Below are 16,725 nucleotides of genomic sequence, written 5' to 3'. Positions count from 1 at the left end.
CTTCTCTTAGGACTCCACCACTGCCGTATGAACAAGTCTGGGCTGGCCTGTTGAAGAATGCCACTCAGGGGGCCAGTCACCTCTCAGCCCAGCCTGCCATCCAGCAGAATGAAGGAGGCCATTCTAGACCAGCCAGCACTGGGCCTACTCTCCAGCTCACTGTGGATGTGTGAAGGCACCCAGCTGGGTGAGCAGTGGCCAGAAGGCACACCCAGATGACCACAGACCTCCTGGTGAAGTCGGCGCCTGCTGCTCCGAGCCGTGAGGCCTGGAGATCTTTGTTCTGCAGCATGACCGAGGCACAGGTAAAGCTACGCACAGTCAGCACAGAGCACTAGTGTCACAAGCTCCGGCTGGTCATGTCTCCTGCCCAGTGGCTCCCCCCTGGGGCCGACTCTGGTCTACAGAGGACAAGTGTCTGGAGATGCCTGCTAACTGGCACAACCAGAGCTGGGGTGGTTGCCACAGGCACCTAGTTGGGAGGACAGGGATGCTGGTGACCACTCTAAGAGGCCCAGGACAACCCTCTCCACCCCAGTAAAGTGTCAATCAAATTGAGCTGTGCTGCTGCAGACATGCCAGGTTCTCAGTGCCCCTGTCCTCTCACACTCCCATTCCTCTGTGTGAGGTCCCCTCCTCTCACATCTCCCCATCTGGGCACATGGCCATCATCTGTGAGCCCCGCGGCCCTCCTGGGACATAATCTGTGTGGCTTCCAGTGCTGAGCTTCTGGGCCTGGGCCGTCTATTACGCAGGGCACTAGCAAAGGAGACAGGAGGTGAGAGACGGGTAGATGATAGGTGGAAGGTTGACAGATGGTAGGTGACTGATGACCAAGAGCTGCTAGGTAATAGATAACAGGTAGATAGACCACAGGTAGCTGGCTGATGAACAGAGAGTCGATAGAGGGATAGATGATAGAAGATTGATAGGTGGATAGGAAGGTAGATGAGAGGAGGTAGTAGATAGACAGTAGCTGATTGGTAGATGGTGGATTGATTGACATATCAGCAGATGATGGGAGGCTGGTAGAGGAGAGCGACAGAGAGCTCAGCAGGAGTGGTACTGCTGTGGGTGTTCATGGGGACGCCGTAGGCACTGTGATGGTGACGAGGGCTGGCTCCTGCACACCATTTGAAATCCCAAGACTCCACCCACCTTCCAGAAGGCCTGGGTGTCATTCAGTGATGGCAGAGCCGACACGGTCCCCTCTGCTGGTGGGTAGGGAGGAGGGCTTGCGGGATAGGGAGGCTGATTCTGTGGGGAAGGAAGAGTCTGAGGGAGGCTGGGGCAGATCTGGTTTCTGGGAATGTCCTGCAGCTGTGTTATCCACTGAGCCGTTGGAAGGAGCCAGCAGGCCACTCCCAGCACTTGGAAGTGTCCACACCAGCACCCTTCCAGGGAACAGTCCATCTCTAATCTGCAAGTTTGGGACCCAGACTAACAAAGAACCTGATGCTGTTTACAGATGCCGTGAGAGGGGACAAACAATGGTTTCTAGTGGAAAGCATTCAGTTTCCAGGAACTGCAAGGTGAAGTAGGGCTGCTCCAGAATCGGGGCAGAGAGCAGGCGACACTGGGGGCTGTGTGCCTGCTGGAGACCATCACAGTATGAGGAAGGAGACACCCATGAGCTGGCAACTTTGAAATTGGAGAAGGTGTGCCAAGCCCTGCAGGTGACCCTCTGGGGAATGTCAGCAGGTCTGGTCTGTTGAGGTGTGACTCGCTAGACTCCTGGTTGGGTTACACTGCAAAGCCAGCTTAGGGTCACGGATGGAGCAAGGGCAGCTGCCACCCGATGGACACAAGGTCAGAAGTTACCCTGGAATGTTCAGGAAGGTCAGCGTCATCAAACAGCCCTGACATGTGGAAGAGGGGACAGAAAAGAATGTGAGGGACAATGATGGGGTGAGATGGCCAGAGGCACATGGCTCTGGCAATGCAGGGGACATGGGCCAGGGAAGATGGGCACCTCTGTAGCTGGAAGAGACAAGCAACAGCCTCCCCTGGATCATCTGAGAACACCCACAGCTCCTCTGCCAGCCAGCTGGTGCTGGGTGCCCGCCTTTAGAGCCAAGATGCCACCATCTGCAGACGGTCTCACAGCGGCAAGAGAAAGCTGGTTCACATTTGGAGGGGGTTCAGGACCAGCGTGTGTGTGACCAGCAGGCCATGCAGCAGAGCAGCCCAAGCACCAACCCTGCCTCTGTCAGACTACGCCAGCCCTCAGAATGGCCCTGGGTGTGACCCGAGAGCTCTCCCCATCCCGCTCACTCACTCTCAGCCTGTGGCAGCCCGACCTGCCGCCATCCACAGCTCTCCAGCTACGCTGGGGGTGTGGCTCCTCAAATACACCAGGATTCCCCGCCTCAGGGACTCTCACTGATTTTCTACCTCCTGAGCTGTTCTCTCTGACATTCACAGACCCACTTACTAATGCCAATTAGACCTGCTTTCAACATCAGCGAACGCGCCACAAGTAAGGGAAACACACAGACGTGCGTGCACACATACGCCTCCCCGAGGAGCCAGCAGAGAGTGGGGTGTGTACTGACCCATGGTATGCGACCATCACATACGACGTAGGATGCACATGTGTAAAGTGGCATCTGTACAACTACACATACAGAACACGGGTTGGGAATGATACGCGTGAGAATGTCTCCTTTCCTCTCTATGGGGGAGACTGTGAAATCACATATATGAAATTATAGGATTTACCTATGGGAAAGGATAGGTAAGAAATAGGATATATATATACACATACACACACACACACACACACACATATACACACACACACATTACTAAATGTGTGCTGCACAAGATGCACATGTGCGTGTGCGTGTGTATGTATATCTATGCATGTCTTCTCTGCTCCTCCTCCACAAAGGGAGCTTCAGATCTGAGCTATATCACAGGACACCAGGAGCCAAGTGTGTTCAGGAAGCTCTGCTTCCCTAGTTGGAAACTTGAGAACAGGGGTGTTTCTGCTCATGGCTGATTCTGTAGCGCACGAGAAATCCAGTGACATGTGTTGAATGGCTCATGTTCCTACTCTAGGCTTTAGGACCCTGGCTGGGAATGTGAGGGTGGGCCCTTCACCTTCTGCACTGGGTCTCCAGTCTTACTTGTAGAAAGGGCATCTCCTAGCACCTTCCCCAGGGCTGGGCTGTGCCTCTGCTCTTCACCAAAGCTCCATTCTGCCCGGGGTGGCCACTGGTCCCTACTGGCTGACCCCAGCTGAGGCCTCCATGCCCCTGGGCCTGCCCTCCCGGACAATTTGTCAAGAGAAACATTGCTCAGGATCTTGAGGCTCTGGGGAGGAATGTGCAGTTGGGAATTGGGAATTCATCCCCGCCCACACCCCTGTGGACTCCACGGCTCTCCTGCAGACAATCTGTCCTCCCTAGCTCCACTGGAAAGGACCTGAAACACGGTCTTCGTCTCAGTCACAAACACTCATTACATCTTCTAGCACTTTCTCTCTCTGGATCAAAGACTGTCCCCTGGGGGAAGATGGAAGAAGAGTCTATAAGTCACCCTAAATTTGAAATGGAGACTCCTCCGAGGCGAACTCTCACAACAGAAACCACAGATGCGGAAAGGCTAAGAATGGAGGAACCCTCTGGAAACGGAGGCACCCTCTGGAAACGAAGGGACCCTCTGGAAATGGAGGAACCCTCTGGAAACGGAGGCACCCTCTGAAAATGGAGGCACCCTCTGGAAATGAAGGCACCCTCTGGAGTGAGTGACACTTGTGCAGGGCTTCACGCACACCCGTTTGCCTCTGATTCTCCTGATGGATCTAAACTCTGCCGTATCAGGGTTTAGGAACGTGCCTCTGGCTGGGCACTAATTAGGCACCACTGTCTCAATGAGTGAGGTTTCCTGATATAAGTGGGGGTTGCGGTCGCAGCAGACACACACAGATCCAAGTTCAGTGTGACGTGGAGACAGGGGCTCAGCAGTGGAGAGTTGACTTCTAAATCACTCACAGCACGACTTTCCGAGGCTGGACGCCAAAGGGAAATACCACAGCTTTGTGCCAATTACATGCTTTCTGCTGGTGATACCGGGTTTAATTTCCTGCATATTTAGAGGTTTTGGAATGACTATGGCATCTATCACATGCCTTAATGCACCTGCTGTCAATGTTTTCCCTCTCCACACAGCAATTGCTTTTTAGTCACAGAGCTAGACATCAAATAAATACTTTCCATCACAGCAATGAAGGAGAATCAGTAAGGATCACCCTCGTGGCCGTCAGGAACCTGGAAGGCGCTGGCCACCACCCACAAGGACGCCCTTGACCCACTGTGCGTAGCTGGCTCCCTGCATCCAAGCATGCAGCAAATAACATGCCTCCGAACTGATTCCACCCAAGTATCCCGTTCAACCCAAAGTGTGTGTTTTGATCAAGTCAGTTGAACCAGGAGCACCACGGAGGGGAAACGGAGGGTCTGACACTTTTAAATCAGTAGATGTTCATCAATTCTTGACATAAACCTGGATTTAGTTCATCATTCATTTTTCCAAAAATTGTTTATTTCTCAAGGAACTACATGTCCCCGGCCTCTGGTTCATTCTAGCAACAGAAAGGATTAAGACCCACCGGCTCCTGAGTCCCTCCAGGTCTGTCATGTCCACACAGGCCGACTGAGGACTGGCTGCTCTGATGTGGGGAAGTCAGGCCTCACCTAGTATCTGGAGTCCTAGGAAAGGCCCGATCCTGCAGCAGTGAGATTGCTGTGAAGTTCCCTGGAACAGAAGCTCTCGACCCTGCAGCCACTGGGCATTACAGCCTGACTATGTGCCCTGCAGCCTGGGGCCCTGGAAGTGGAGGTGCACAGTGGCTCTCTGCCCCACTGGCTACCTGCCCCCTGCCGCTCCCAGGAGCCCCTGCTGCAGAGCCTCTTGTCCCCACTGGAGCTGCCCAAGGATCCTAACTGCTGTCCTGTGTTTCTCTGTCTAGGGAGAAGATGGCCACCATGGGGAGGGAGTGTGGGCTGCGTCCTTCCTTCCTGTCCTTGTCTTGACCTGCCCCTGTCCGTGCAGGACACCATCTACAGGCTCACCTGCTCTTACTCTCCTGAGTGGGACAGCGGGGTCCCCCAGCAGACGTCCCCCGGGGGGAATCGGCCCCTCAGAGTCCCCCAGTGGGGGCTCTGGATAACCCCCTGCATTAAGAACAGGTGGCCCTTTCCCTGCGAGGCCATCTTACCTCCCTTCTACTTCTCAGCTCTGCACAGTCTCGACTGTGGCTCTGACAACCTGCCCATGAATCAGCCAGGCTGCCGACCAGGGGAAACGCATGGACACTGAGCCCTGAATTCCACCTGGTTGTCAATGCTGTCCTCACTGCACAAGAGCCACACGGGTGCCCTGGGGTTCCACGGCAGCAAGTTTGCCAACCATGTTCCAGGGGGAAGTGATGGAGGCAGAGGGGGAGGCAGACTGGCTTGGGGATGAGACTGAGGACGTGCCAACACCCAGCTTCCTCACCCCGAAAGTAAGGGTGATGACAGTAAGGACATCACAGGTGGCTGTGGTGTCAAGTGGCCTGGGCCTTCCTATTGGGGAGTGAGTACCGGCAGGTGCTGGGCACGATGGCTGCCCTCAGAACCACGGCTGCCCCTTGGCCTCCCAGAGTCAAGGGCCCAACTAGCCGTTCTGAGACCACCCTGGAGGTCCAGCAATGGGCGGACGGCATAGGGGAGAGGAGCGAGGAGGAGCCAGGCAGGGGGAGGAGAAATGTGCTACCCTGTCCACTGCAACTTTGACTCCGACCACACATAACGCAGCTCCTGCATTAGGACGTCAAGTCCAGTCTGAATAGAACGCTGCTGCTGAGCATCACAGTGCCAGGGGCCGCGGGGTTCCTGCCGCCCGGTTCCCCTTCCTCCCTTAGCCCCCCGGGCTGCCTGGGTCTCCCCCGCACAGAAGGCTGACGAGCACCCCGCAGGCCAGCAGGTGCCCTGCCCACTCTACAGCCACAGATCCATCCTCTAGAGCAGTGGGTGGCCTGAACCACACACCCTGACCTCACGGGGCAGGTGGAAGGTCCAGGAAGGAGAGTCAGACAATGAATAGATAAATGCGAAAATGCACAGGTGCACCCGGGAAGAAACAGGCCAACAGCAGGCACCTGAGCAGGCAGGCGGAGGCACAGCACGCAGCATCCCTGAGGTGTGCACATGGCACTCAGGAGGGGCCAGCTGAGAGGGGGACTGAGGGAGCAGGCCGCCCACACACCTCGGGGAGAGGCCAGGCAGAGATGGGGAGGGGTGCCCATCCTGTGAAGCAATGTGAAAATGGCAGCACAGCAGGAAGGACAGACAGGAGGGGCGAGGTGGGAGTGAGGCCCAGCAGCAGGCAGCGTGCAGCCCCCATGGGCTTAGCCTGGGCTGTGGGCACTGGGCTTCTCCGCAGAGGTGGGAGGGAAGCGGGGAGGAGATCTGAGCTGAGGAGTGTCGTGACGGATTTGCACTTTGCACCCTGGCTGCTGCGTTCACAGTGGCTGTGGAGAGGAGGCAGGTGGGCAAGGAAGGCCTGGGAGGCCAGCAAGGAGGCCATCACCTTGATCTAGGGGAGATGTGGTGTCCTGGACTGGGGAAGGAGGGTTGGATCCTAGATGTATTTTAAAGCATGAGCAACAGGACTTGCTGAGGGATTGGACATGAGAGAAAGAGAAATCGAGGATGAACCAGGATATTGGCCAGAGCATCTGGAAGGAGCTACCACCTCTTGACGAGAAGAAGATTCCGGAACACGTGGGTGGGAGTGGTGGATCATGGAGGGCCTCCCATGGTCTTGCTTTTTCCTACACCCTTGACTTCTTGCCGAGCTTGTAATGACAGGATTGTGCCTCTGGTTTCGTGGTCCTAGCATCTAGCCAGGGCCCAGCACCTGGTGTGGACTCAGCTTGCGTTTGCCGACTGCTTTCTAGCGGGGACAAGGGCTCCCTCCCTGGCCGCCCCCTGCCATGCAGAGAGGTGAGGTTCCTCCCATTCAGAGGAGCGGGGCTGCCTACTGTGGGGCTGCTGGTGGGGGCCTGGCTTCCTGTGCTTTGGGGTGCTCGCCCCAAGGAGGTGCTACTGCTTTGGTCAGCCAGCTGGGCCCTGGACTGGGCAGTGGTAGCTCCACAAATCCATTTTCCTCTGCTGCCTGGAAGCCTGCTACGAGGTTCCCGGCAGAGCCAGCCTGAGTCCCCCGCCTCATCCATCTCCCCGTACCTTTGTCTTGAATCACTTGTGCATTTAATTTAAAAAGAGAAAGGAGGCTGCGAGGAAGGAAGGGATCAATGGAATTTAAAGGAGGGGTGAGGGCCGTCCCTCCCCATCCCTCACTCTCTCTGGTCGATACTTGTGGGTTGGGCAGGGAACCTGGAACAGAGGGAGTCCCTCGTCTCCCTTGGCCAGTGTTGCAAACCAGAGCTGGGCGAAATTGTGGACTTACATCTCCATTGACTTCACAGAAATGCTCGGCGGCTATAAGATCATTCTGGGCTGCAGGCCATCAGTCCAGCCCCTGGGCTCCTGCTTCCTGCCCCTTGCAGCCCTGATGCAGCCACCAAGAGGGCAGTGGTCCCTGCAACCCACCACCACCCCCCCAGGGGCTGGGAAGAGGCCCAAAGCACTTGGAAAACAGAAAGGGTCAGGAGGGAGCCTGGCCCAGAGGTGACCTCCAGGGCAGCCTTGATCCTGCTCTGTGTGGGGCCGGGGAGGATGTGAGGGGCAGGATTCCCAGAGGTGATGGGAGGGCCAGCGCTGTCGGGCCCCAGTGGGTGGGCCAAGCTGCTGGGACAGGGGGCCAACTCGCCTTGAGCACGTCTTCATCGGACGACCTGCACTCCACGGACTCCAGCAGCCCCGTCACGGTGCCGTCCTCCTCCACGGAGACCACCTTCACGGGGACGGCCACCGTCTTCCCGGTGAGGATGGCTGTGTTGAGGATCTCCGCCTCCTGGAAGAGGAAACACAGAGCCGTCACCCTGGCTCCCGCGTGGCCCAGCTCTCACCTGCGCTCGCGGCCACTGACCAGCCCTCACCCAAGTTCAGCACTCCTGTTGCGGCACCAGCCCAGGGCTGAGGTGGCCAAGAGACCATTTCTGTCCTCCCCTGGATTTCTGCAGGGAGGACATGGCAGGGAAGGGGTGTGGAGCCAGTCAAGTTAACAGGGCAAACACTTCTCAAATGTTACCATGCACCAGGTTTCTGTGCTTTACAAAGGCCCATCCTGCAAGTATCCCAGCATCCTGTTTTATAACCAGCACAGAGAAGTTTTGTAACTTGCCCAAACCCCACAGCTAGAAAATAATGAAGGTGGAATTTGAACCCAGGAATTTGGGCTCCTGAGTGGACGCATTAGAGAGCCCATTACATATGTCTGAACTTGAACACAGAGGTTCCGACTTGAGCTTTCCACTATCAGCCAGAGGCAAGGCGAGGGGGTCCGGAGCCTAGAGACTGATGCCACCTCACACACACAGGAGTCAGTCACTCGGGCTTCCTTCACTTTCTACAGTTCTCCACACTTGGGGTCCTGGCCTCCGTCATGGCTGCAGGGACACCCCCACAGGGACACACACCCTCACGTGGGCGTGCGTTTTGTCCCTGAGCTCTCCCTTCAGGGTGAGCCACGCTCAGGGCTGCCCGCTGCCCAGCTGCTTGCTTTCAGAGCTGGAACACCGCGACCTCTCCCCCCGGTGCAGTCTCCCCGCTGCTGTCCAGCTCCAAGGCATTGGGTCCCCTTGTCTCTCCAGGAGGCTGGGCTCCCAGGGCAGCTGTTTCTGCTCCCACAGGGGGCCTGAGTGCCCAGGGCTCTCCTAGGTCTCCAAGGCGAGCCCTCGGCCTTCCCCTCCTCCTGGCCTGTGAATACCCCAGGCCCTGGGGCGTCCATCTCCACCTCCCTCCCCAAGACCAGGAAGTACACTCCCGCCTTCTCTCACATACAGATCCAGGACCCAACGTCCCCCAAATCTCTGTGCTGCCACCACCTCCAAGCCCTGCCCCCATGTCAGTCCCAGCTCATCACGGGCCAACCGTGTCCCCAATTGGCCTCCACCAAGACACACACATAGCTGCTCTCTTGTGACTCTGCACCTGCCTGGCCCTTGTACAGTGGCTGCAGAACGTCAGCATGTAGTGTGGGCTGGCCAGGGAGCCCCGAGGGGTTAGGGCTGACTTCCTCAAGGCTATCTGGTCAGTCTGCCCCTGCTCTAGGCAGAGCTGCAGAGGCTGGGCCTGCAGAGTCCCGGGCATCCCATCTCCCGTGAACCTGAGAGCCTGTGGGGAGCAGCCTGCAGGCTGAACTTTCTGTTTCTTATTGGGAGCTTATGCTTCTTTCACAGGATGAGCTCAACTTATGAAAAAACCTGTTTTCTCTTGATTTTAACTGTTAGAGACTGGGTTCCAACTGGAGCGCTCCTGAGTTTCAGAGACAGCCTCAGCTGAATATATGCAGGCCCCCTGGCCCCTGGCCCCCTGGCCCCCTGGCCCCCGGCTCCCTGGCCCCTTCCAACGCCACACTTTCTGCTTCCCCTCCTGAGTTCCCAGTGTGATTTTGTTTTATTTTGGGTAAAAACTGTAAAAAATGATGGGCAAACTCCAAATATAATGCTCCTTCCTGCTGCCTCTGGGAGAGGAAAACCCCCTGTACTTTTTCCACTCCAAGGGGACAGAGTGGAAGAGGCTGGGGCTCTGGCCAGGCTGACTTTGTGTTCCTGCCAACACCGGGCTCACCCTGAACCCAAGAGATAGGAGCGCAGACCCTGCAGCACATACTTGGTCCATCCTGCCTGCAAGCCGCCATGCTCCGGGTCACTGCAGGGCTGTGTGTGTGCCCTATGGCATTCCTGGGTCTCTGGCAACACCACAACATGACTCTGGGCTCCTGAGAGGCTGTAGAACAGCATGGGGGCGGGGGGCGCGCCCCTGAGATGGGTCTGGGCCCTTCGGAGAAGCCATGTGCGCTTTTCTCGAGTCTAACACAGCATTGTCTATCAAGAGAAAGAGCACCTCTCCCAATTTTGCTGGGGTAACGATGACCCATGTCTAGTGTGGTCCCCTGGAAACAGATCCTAGGAAGAGGCCCCAGAGCAATTCATCTGAGGGGTTCAGGGAACTTCAGGACCGGGTGGTGGGGATGTAGGAAGCAGAGGCAGCCAATTTACCACTGGCCAGGTGCTCAGTCCTGCAGTCCTGCAGAGAGTGACGTACACCATGAAATCCGTTACTTTCTCTGTGTATATAAATGCACGCACCTTTCGATGCACTGAGGTCTAATAGGATTCCCCGGCAGGGAAATGTTATAAAATACTCTTCTAGGAGCACTTCCACTGCGGCTGTTTACTGGGGAGCCGAGGTATCGATTCACCAACTCCAGGAGAGGCTCGGGGGATGGTCTCCTATGCCCAGCCTGCGGTGTGAGGGTGAAGCCCACGGCTCCCGTTTCAGATAACTCCGCAGATGGAGGGTGACTCTCAGGATGGGGAGGAGCTCTCTGCCCTGATGGGGGGTGGGGAGCACCCAGGGCACCGCAGACTCTGCTTCCACACAGGGTGGAGCTGCTCATCACACAGCGGTCTGGCAGAGGGGAATCGAGTCAGAGCGTCGGCCTGTTTTGCGTTAATTTCCTTGTGTGTCTGGTGTCCTGGCTCTCCACGTCAAGTACCAGCACTGTCATTTATGCATGTTCACCCTTAAAACTAATTTTAAACAGAGCAGAGGGCTGGGGTTGTGGCTCGGTGGTAGAGCACTCGCCTAGCATGCATGAGGCACTGGGTTTGATCCTCAGCACCATATAGAAATCAAATAAAGATATTGTGTCCACCTAAAATTAAAAAAGAAATATTAAAAAAAATCTCTTTCTTAAAAAAAAAAAAAAAAGAGAAGAGAAAAAGCATGGAGAGAGAGAAGCACGTTGGAGGGACGTCTTCAGTCCTGGAGAGCTTGCTGTTCATGCTCTGCAGCTTGGGTGTCCAGTGCTCCAAGGCCCAGGTGCTGAAGGCTTGGCCCTCAGGGTGGTGCTATTGGGAGGCAGTGGGCTTTAAGAGGCGGGGCCTGGAGGGACTCTTTAGGCCATTGGGGGTGTGTCCTGGAAGGATGTGTCCTGGAACCCTGGCCCCTTCCTCTTCCTCTCTTTGCTTCCTGGTTGTGAGATGAGCAGAGGCTTTGCTCCTTCATGTGATCCACCAAGATGTGTTGCCTCCCCACAGGCCCAGAAGAGCAGGTCCACTCCTCGTAGACTGGAACCTCCAAACCTGGGAAGCAAAGTGGACCTTTCCTCTTCACGTGTTGATGCCCTGGGGTGTTTTTTTATAGTGACGGAAGGTGGCGGACGTAGTGCAGAGATGGCTAGCTGCTGGGTAGTGGCCATTCTGCTCACTTCCTGCCTGACACCTTGGCAGGAAGATGCTCAGACATGGCTTTCAGCAGCCTCTGCCTGTGACATGGTTCTGGCTTATGAGACATAAAGGAAGTCCCTTGGTGAGCTTCCAGAAACAGAAAGAAACCCAGCTGGCTCTGGAGGTTGTCTTCCCTGCTGCTATGCACTGGCACAGGGCGGGCTGGTGACAGGCTGGTGACAGCCACAGGTGACAGGGTGGGAGAGCCCAGGTCCAGTGCAGGGTGGAGGTGAGACTAGGCGCCTGTCTTGGGACTTTCTGGCTGTGAGTCCCTGCTCTGACATAGCCACTGGGTGACACTGGGCGAGGGACCCTCTTGGTGCCTAAGCCCTGCAGCTCTAACATGAGGACAATGACAGTCTGCCTCGTAGGCTTGCCCCAGGAGTTAGCATGAGAATGGTACCTGGTACTGTCCCAAAGTTTGACACATAGATCAACATGAATGATGACCATGTGGGTGGACCACAAAGCTCATGTGCACTTGGACCTTGGAAGGTGACCTTGAATGGACATAGGGTCCTTGTGGATCAAATCGGTCAAGAGGAGCTCCTACTGCATGGGCGAGGGTCTGACCCAACAACTTAGAAGAGGAAACACAAGAGGCCACTTGTGGTTGGAGGGCGGCCGAGGTTTGGGGCTGTAGTTGAGGTCAAGGACCCTCCACAACCAGCGGAAGCTGGAGGAGGCAGGAAGGAGCCCCCGAGGCGTCAGAGGGGGCATAGCCCTGAAGACACCTTGATTTCCAGCCTCTGTCCTCTAGACCTGCCATAGGGACATTTCTGCTAAGCCACCAAGCTTGGGAGCTTCGTTATGATGACCCTCGGGAAACTGAGGCAGAGGGCCCGGGTGTAGAAGCCTGGGCACGGGATGCCCTGTCACATGACTTGACCTATTTCCCACAGGCTCTGCAGACTCCAGGTCTTGCTCACTGTCACCGCTGCTTTGTGCTTCAGTGACCTACAGACACTCAATAGTCTCCCACCTCTAGCTGCAGCGACCAAAAAAGGAAGCTGTCCTTGGTCCCCACCAGGCCTGGCTCATGTGAACAAGTCGGGTCACCTCACTCTTCCTACTAAGAAAGCGGCCAGAGGATTTTCTGCCTTCCTTTCCTCTCCTTTCTACTGTCCTCCAGTGTCACCAAAGCTATTCTGGAGGTGGCCTGCCATTTTGAGCCTGGGTTCTGAATTGACCTGTACATGTTAGTGTAGAAAATAAGGTCTCAAAAATGAACAAAAGAGCAGTTGTTCCTCCAGAGGTCACCTTCAAGGAACCCTGCTAAGGGTGGGCAAGCAATCCCGGGAGCCAGTGAGAGGGTGCATGGCCGCTGCCCTTCTTCCTGGCCACGTGGGGAGCCTGGCCCAGCCTGGCCTAGCTGCCTCCTGAGCCTGAGCTGCACGTTCCCATCACCCAAGTTTGCAGAGACAAAACTGAGAATGCGTGCTTTGAGGAGACGGACCTCAAGTGATCTGGCATAGATAACTGTGCTCCGGAGGAGGTACGCCAAGGGGCGTTTCCCAGAGGGGGTGCTGGAGAGCACCTGGAGAGTGGGGTCAGCCCTGAACAAGCAGAACTTTAGTTCTGCATTGAGAAGAATTTCCCCGCAACTTATTTTGGCATGTTTTAAGGAGAGCAGTGCCTCTTGGAGAGAGAAAGCCTATGGATGTTGCTTCGGGAAACTTCCCTCTCCTTGCGTAAGGCCTGCTGGGACACTGGCCGAGCGCTGGGCAGGCGTGTGGGACCCTCTCCCTATGAGTTTCACTCCAGGGTAGTGGAGCAGAGTGGACAGTGGGAGAATCTCCGTTGACCCCGAGCAGTCTGCAGGTGCTCTGGGACCCACCCTGGCTCTTCCTGGTCCCTGCCTTCCAGGGCCTGCTGGTTGGCTCCTTCCCTCATTCCCTGGAGCGCCCACCCGCATCCTTCCAATAAGCGCCTTTTTCAGAAACTTAACGGGACTCGGTTTCTCTGGCTTGCAAAGTATCCTAATTAGTGAAGCTGACCTGGAGTGTAATTGGATGAAGGCAGTGGTTGGTGAGGTTCCCTCCAAGCTCTCATTGAGATGCAGACGTTGTACTCCTTAACCATGTTCAATCTCAGTTCTTGCTTAACAATTATCAGTCTCATTGTTGAACTTGCAAATTGAATGTTGCCTTTGTTTGAATTCCTGGGACCAGGGCTGTGAAGCAGTGAGTCCATGTGCAGGGGACCCGGGAGGGAGGGAGCGGTGGGGACAGGGCAGGGGGAAGGCCAGATCCAGGGTGTGTGTCACAGTGGCCTCCTCAGGCTCCATTCTGTAGAGGCCTCACCTCCCAGAACCGTATGACCAATGCTTCAGCTTCTACTCCTGAGCTTGGGTCCCCAGGTCTGTAAACACCACGCTTGGGCACAACTTCCAGTATGCCAGGGAAGTCCAGGAGCACAGTGAGAATGGTTGTGTGGAGTGACCTGAGGTAGGGACAGGTCTTCACACACAGAAGTGTCCACCAGGAAGGAGGCAGAGGGGGTTGAGGGACCAGAGACCTGGGCTCCAGAAACATGATGCCATCTACCTTGCAGGCAGACACATTCCCCAGGAGAGCAAGGCATTGGGCAAGTGTGTTTTGGAAAAGAAACCCACCTGGGCACTCTCATTTGCATGCTGGCATGTGGCCGGCATTTAGAGGAATCACACAGCGGGGCTCAGAAGCAAAGCTCTCCTTGATGCCTGAAGCTGGGAGGGCCTGCCAGCTCTCCTGAGGAGCCCACACCTCCTGCTTCAGGGAATCAGGAGGAATGTGCTGGTGCTGACCCTGCAGGCCTCAGGGGTGGGCTGCACTCACCCTGACCCAGGCCCACGATGTCCACCTGACGCTGTCTGGGAAGCCAAACTATAGGCTTTGGGGACACAGTTGAGATCTGACTACGCTTTGAAGCTTTTTGATTTTCTTCTGATGCTTTGGCAACATCTTCCTGCTTTCTTATTTATGAAAACAAACACAAAAGAAATAACAAATAAACAGTAAATAAAACATGCCTCTGTTTCTCGCCATGTTTGCCCACCCTTCAAAAAGTCTTGGAAGCAGCGTGGAGTTTCAGGACATGCAGGATTGAAGGATCTAGTTGCAGACTACAGAATCCACTCCGGCTTGTTTCAGCAGAAAGGGATTTGTCAGGGAAAATCCACGGGGCTGAGGACACAGATTCCAGCCAAGGCCCATGTTGGAACCACAGAGTGGGCCTGCCATGGACCTGCTGAATCTGTCAGACCTGCAGAGCTTACGGATTCAGACAGATGGTTCTAGAACCTCATTGTGTCTCTGGCGCCTGAGCCAGGAAAGCGCAGACTTCCCCGGGTGGAAGCTATATATGGCGCAGGTGCATCCAGTGGACGGGGTCAGCCACTGTGCCACACCTTCATGGCTTCCACGCCTTCTCAGGGAAAATGGAGCAAAGTGGATTCTGGAACTTTCCCAGGAAAGAGGAGCTTTGTGCAGTGGGGGCTGTCGTGAGGAATCCTGGGCAGTGGCCAACAGTAGTTTCCCTTCACACATATGCTTCTGCCTGGGGTTAAGTACAGAAAGCCATGTTCTTTTAAGTCTATTAATTCTCTGACATCAAAATTGCGTAATATTGGAATTATTCACCCTCTACGCTCAACCCTACCACCAACACCATGAAGCCATGGAAACATAAGAGTTTTTGTCCTCAGAAGAATAAACTCTAGGACACTAAATATGACAAGGACACAAAAGTGAGAACTTAGGTTTCTTGGGAAAATAAATATGCTACTTGGCTTAAGAAAGAAGCCTAGATCATACAAGAAAGGGTTTTCTCCTCCTATCATGGATAAATTATTCACAGATCCTGCACGAAAATAAAAAACTAAAACAAAAAGCAGCACGTGATATGTCAGCTACTGAGGTTCAGAAGCGAAGTCTGGCCACCACCCTGGCCCCCTGAGGGTACCAGGAAGGGAGGCCAGCTCTTGGGGCACCTCCCGCAAATATGCCACTCAGCCCTCCATGCTTCCCAGGTCTATGTAGTCAGATGGAGTCGGGTGGCTCTTATAGCCATTAAAATGTGGGGGTTGTGTTGTTTCTTCTGAATTGAGGCCGTAAAGCTTTCCCAATCAATTGCCCCTCCAGTCTCAATAGCCCTCCCCCCCTGGTGACTGAGAAACCTGGTTGGTCCAGGTGGGGCAAGATGGCCCCATCAGCCTGGGTACCTGAGTCACCATGTGGAGGGCACTCCCCATGGGCCGGCCTAGGGCAGGCGGCAGGAGCAGCAGTACAGCGTCTCTCATCACACGTCATGTGGCGGGGAGCTACTTGTCATGGCCACGTGAGTGGACGCACCTCAATGAGCACATGACCCTGTCCAGCTTCAGAAAGACACACGTGCAGTGAACTCTGACAACCCCCCCAGCCTGGCTGGATTGCTCAGGTACCTCCACGTGCTGGGTGGCTGACCCTTCTGGTTGTCCACCTTGTCGCCCTGTAACGAGCAAGTCTGGAGACCTGGCGTCCCCTGGTGTCCCTTGGCGTCCCCTGCAGGGCCTTCACTCACCGTGGTGCTTTCTCAGGTCTTTCAGTTCATTTCCCAGCAGAGGTCGATGACCTAATAGCAGAGTGACGCACCTGCCACCTCCCCTTGCCATGAGTGTCTGGCCACGTGCTGTTTCTCCATTCTCCCATTGTGCAGTGGCTGCCCGATGAGTTGGTGGACAGCACACTGGCCAGAGGCACTGGTGGCCGACCAGGGAAATCTCCACCTCTGAGCAACCTCACCACAATGCCATAAACACCCTGGGCACCTCTTTTGACAAACAAAAACCATGGGGCAGTTTGGCCCCTGTGTCTCATGCAGATGTGTGCACGGCTCTGCTGCTTAAAGTCCATCAGCACCTGGGCCTAGTGGCCTATAGCGGGGGCAGCTGCTGCCTTTCACGGTCACATTGGAATCACAAAATAAGCTCCTCCCACCTGAGGGAAGCCACCAGATGTCACCCCTGACCGGGTCAGTTCAGGCACCTCCCACATGGGCTGGCTGCTCCCGCCCCGAGCACACCCATGGGGCTTTTCTGTCCTTTTAAAAAATGAAAAAATGCAAATGTAATGGTGTCATCAAGGTTGCCTGTGATTGTTGCTGAAACACTACATTACATTTGCCAAGGAGTCTCCACAAGAGGCCACAGAGGGCAGCCCTTTCCCAGGCCCATTCTCCATCCCTCGGTCACCCCCTTGGGCTCTCCTGGCATGAAGGTGGCATCCGGCTTTGTGGACACTTTAGTACCTCTGATGCAGGTGGGCCTTCCCTGTTGCCTCCAATTTCCGCTCCTTACT

At 55.5% G+C, this 16,725-nt stretch overlaps 1 protein-coding gene across 1 annotated transcript in view; it reads right to left on the bottom strand.

The window, feature by feature from the left end:
- Window positions 1–16,725, bottom strand: part of Tmem132d (transmembrane protein 132D) — a 492,660-nt gene that overhangs the window by 61,323 nt on the left and 414,612 nt on the right. Inside the window, exon 5 of the mRNA XM_076866377.2 lies at window positions 7,822–7,965. Coding sequence (XP_076722492.1) covers window positions 7,822–7,965 — 144 coding nt within the window. The remainder of the gene's footprint in view (window positions 1–7,821; window positions 7,966–16,725) is intronic.

The sequence above is a fragment of the Callospermophilus lateralis genome, chromosome 1 (assembly GCF_048772815.1).
Source record: "Callospermophilus lateralis isolate mCalLat2 chromosome 1, mCalLat2.hap1, whole genome shotgun sequence".
Taxonomy (NCBI): domain Eukaryota; kingdom Metazoa; phylum Chordata; class Mammalia; order Rodentia; family Sciuridae; genus Callospermophilus; species Callospermophilus lateralis.
This window is presented reverse-complemented; position numbering and strand designations above follow the sequence as displayed.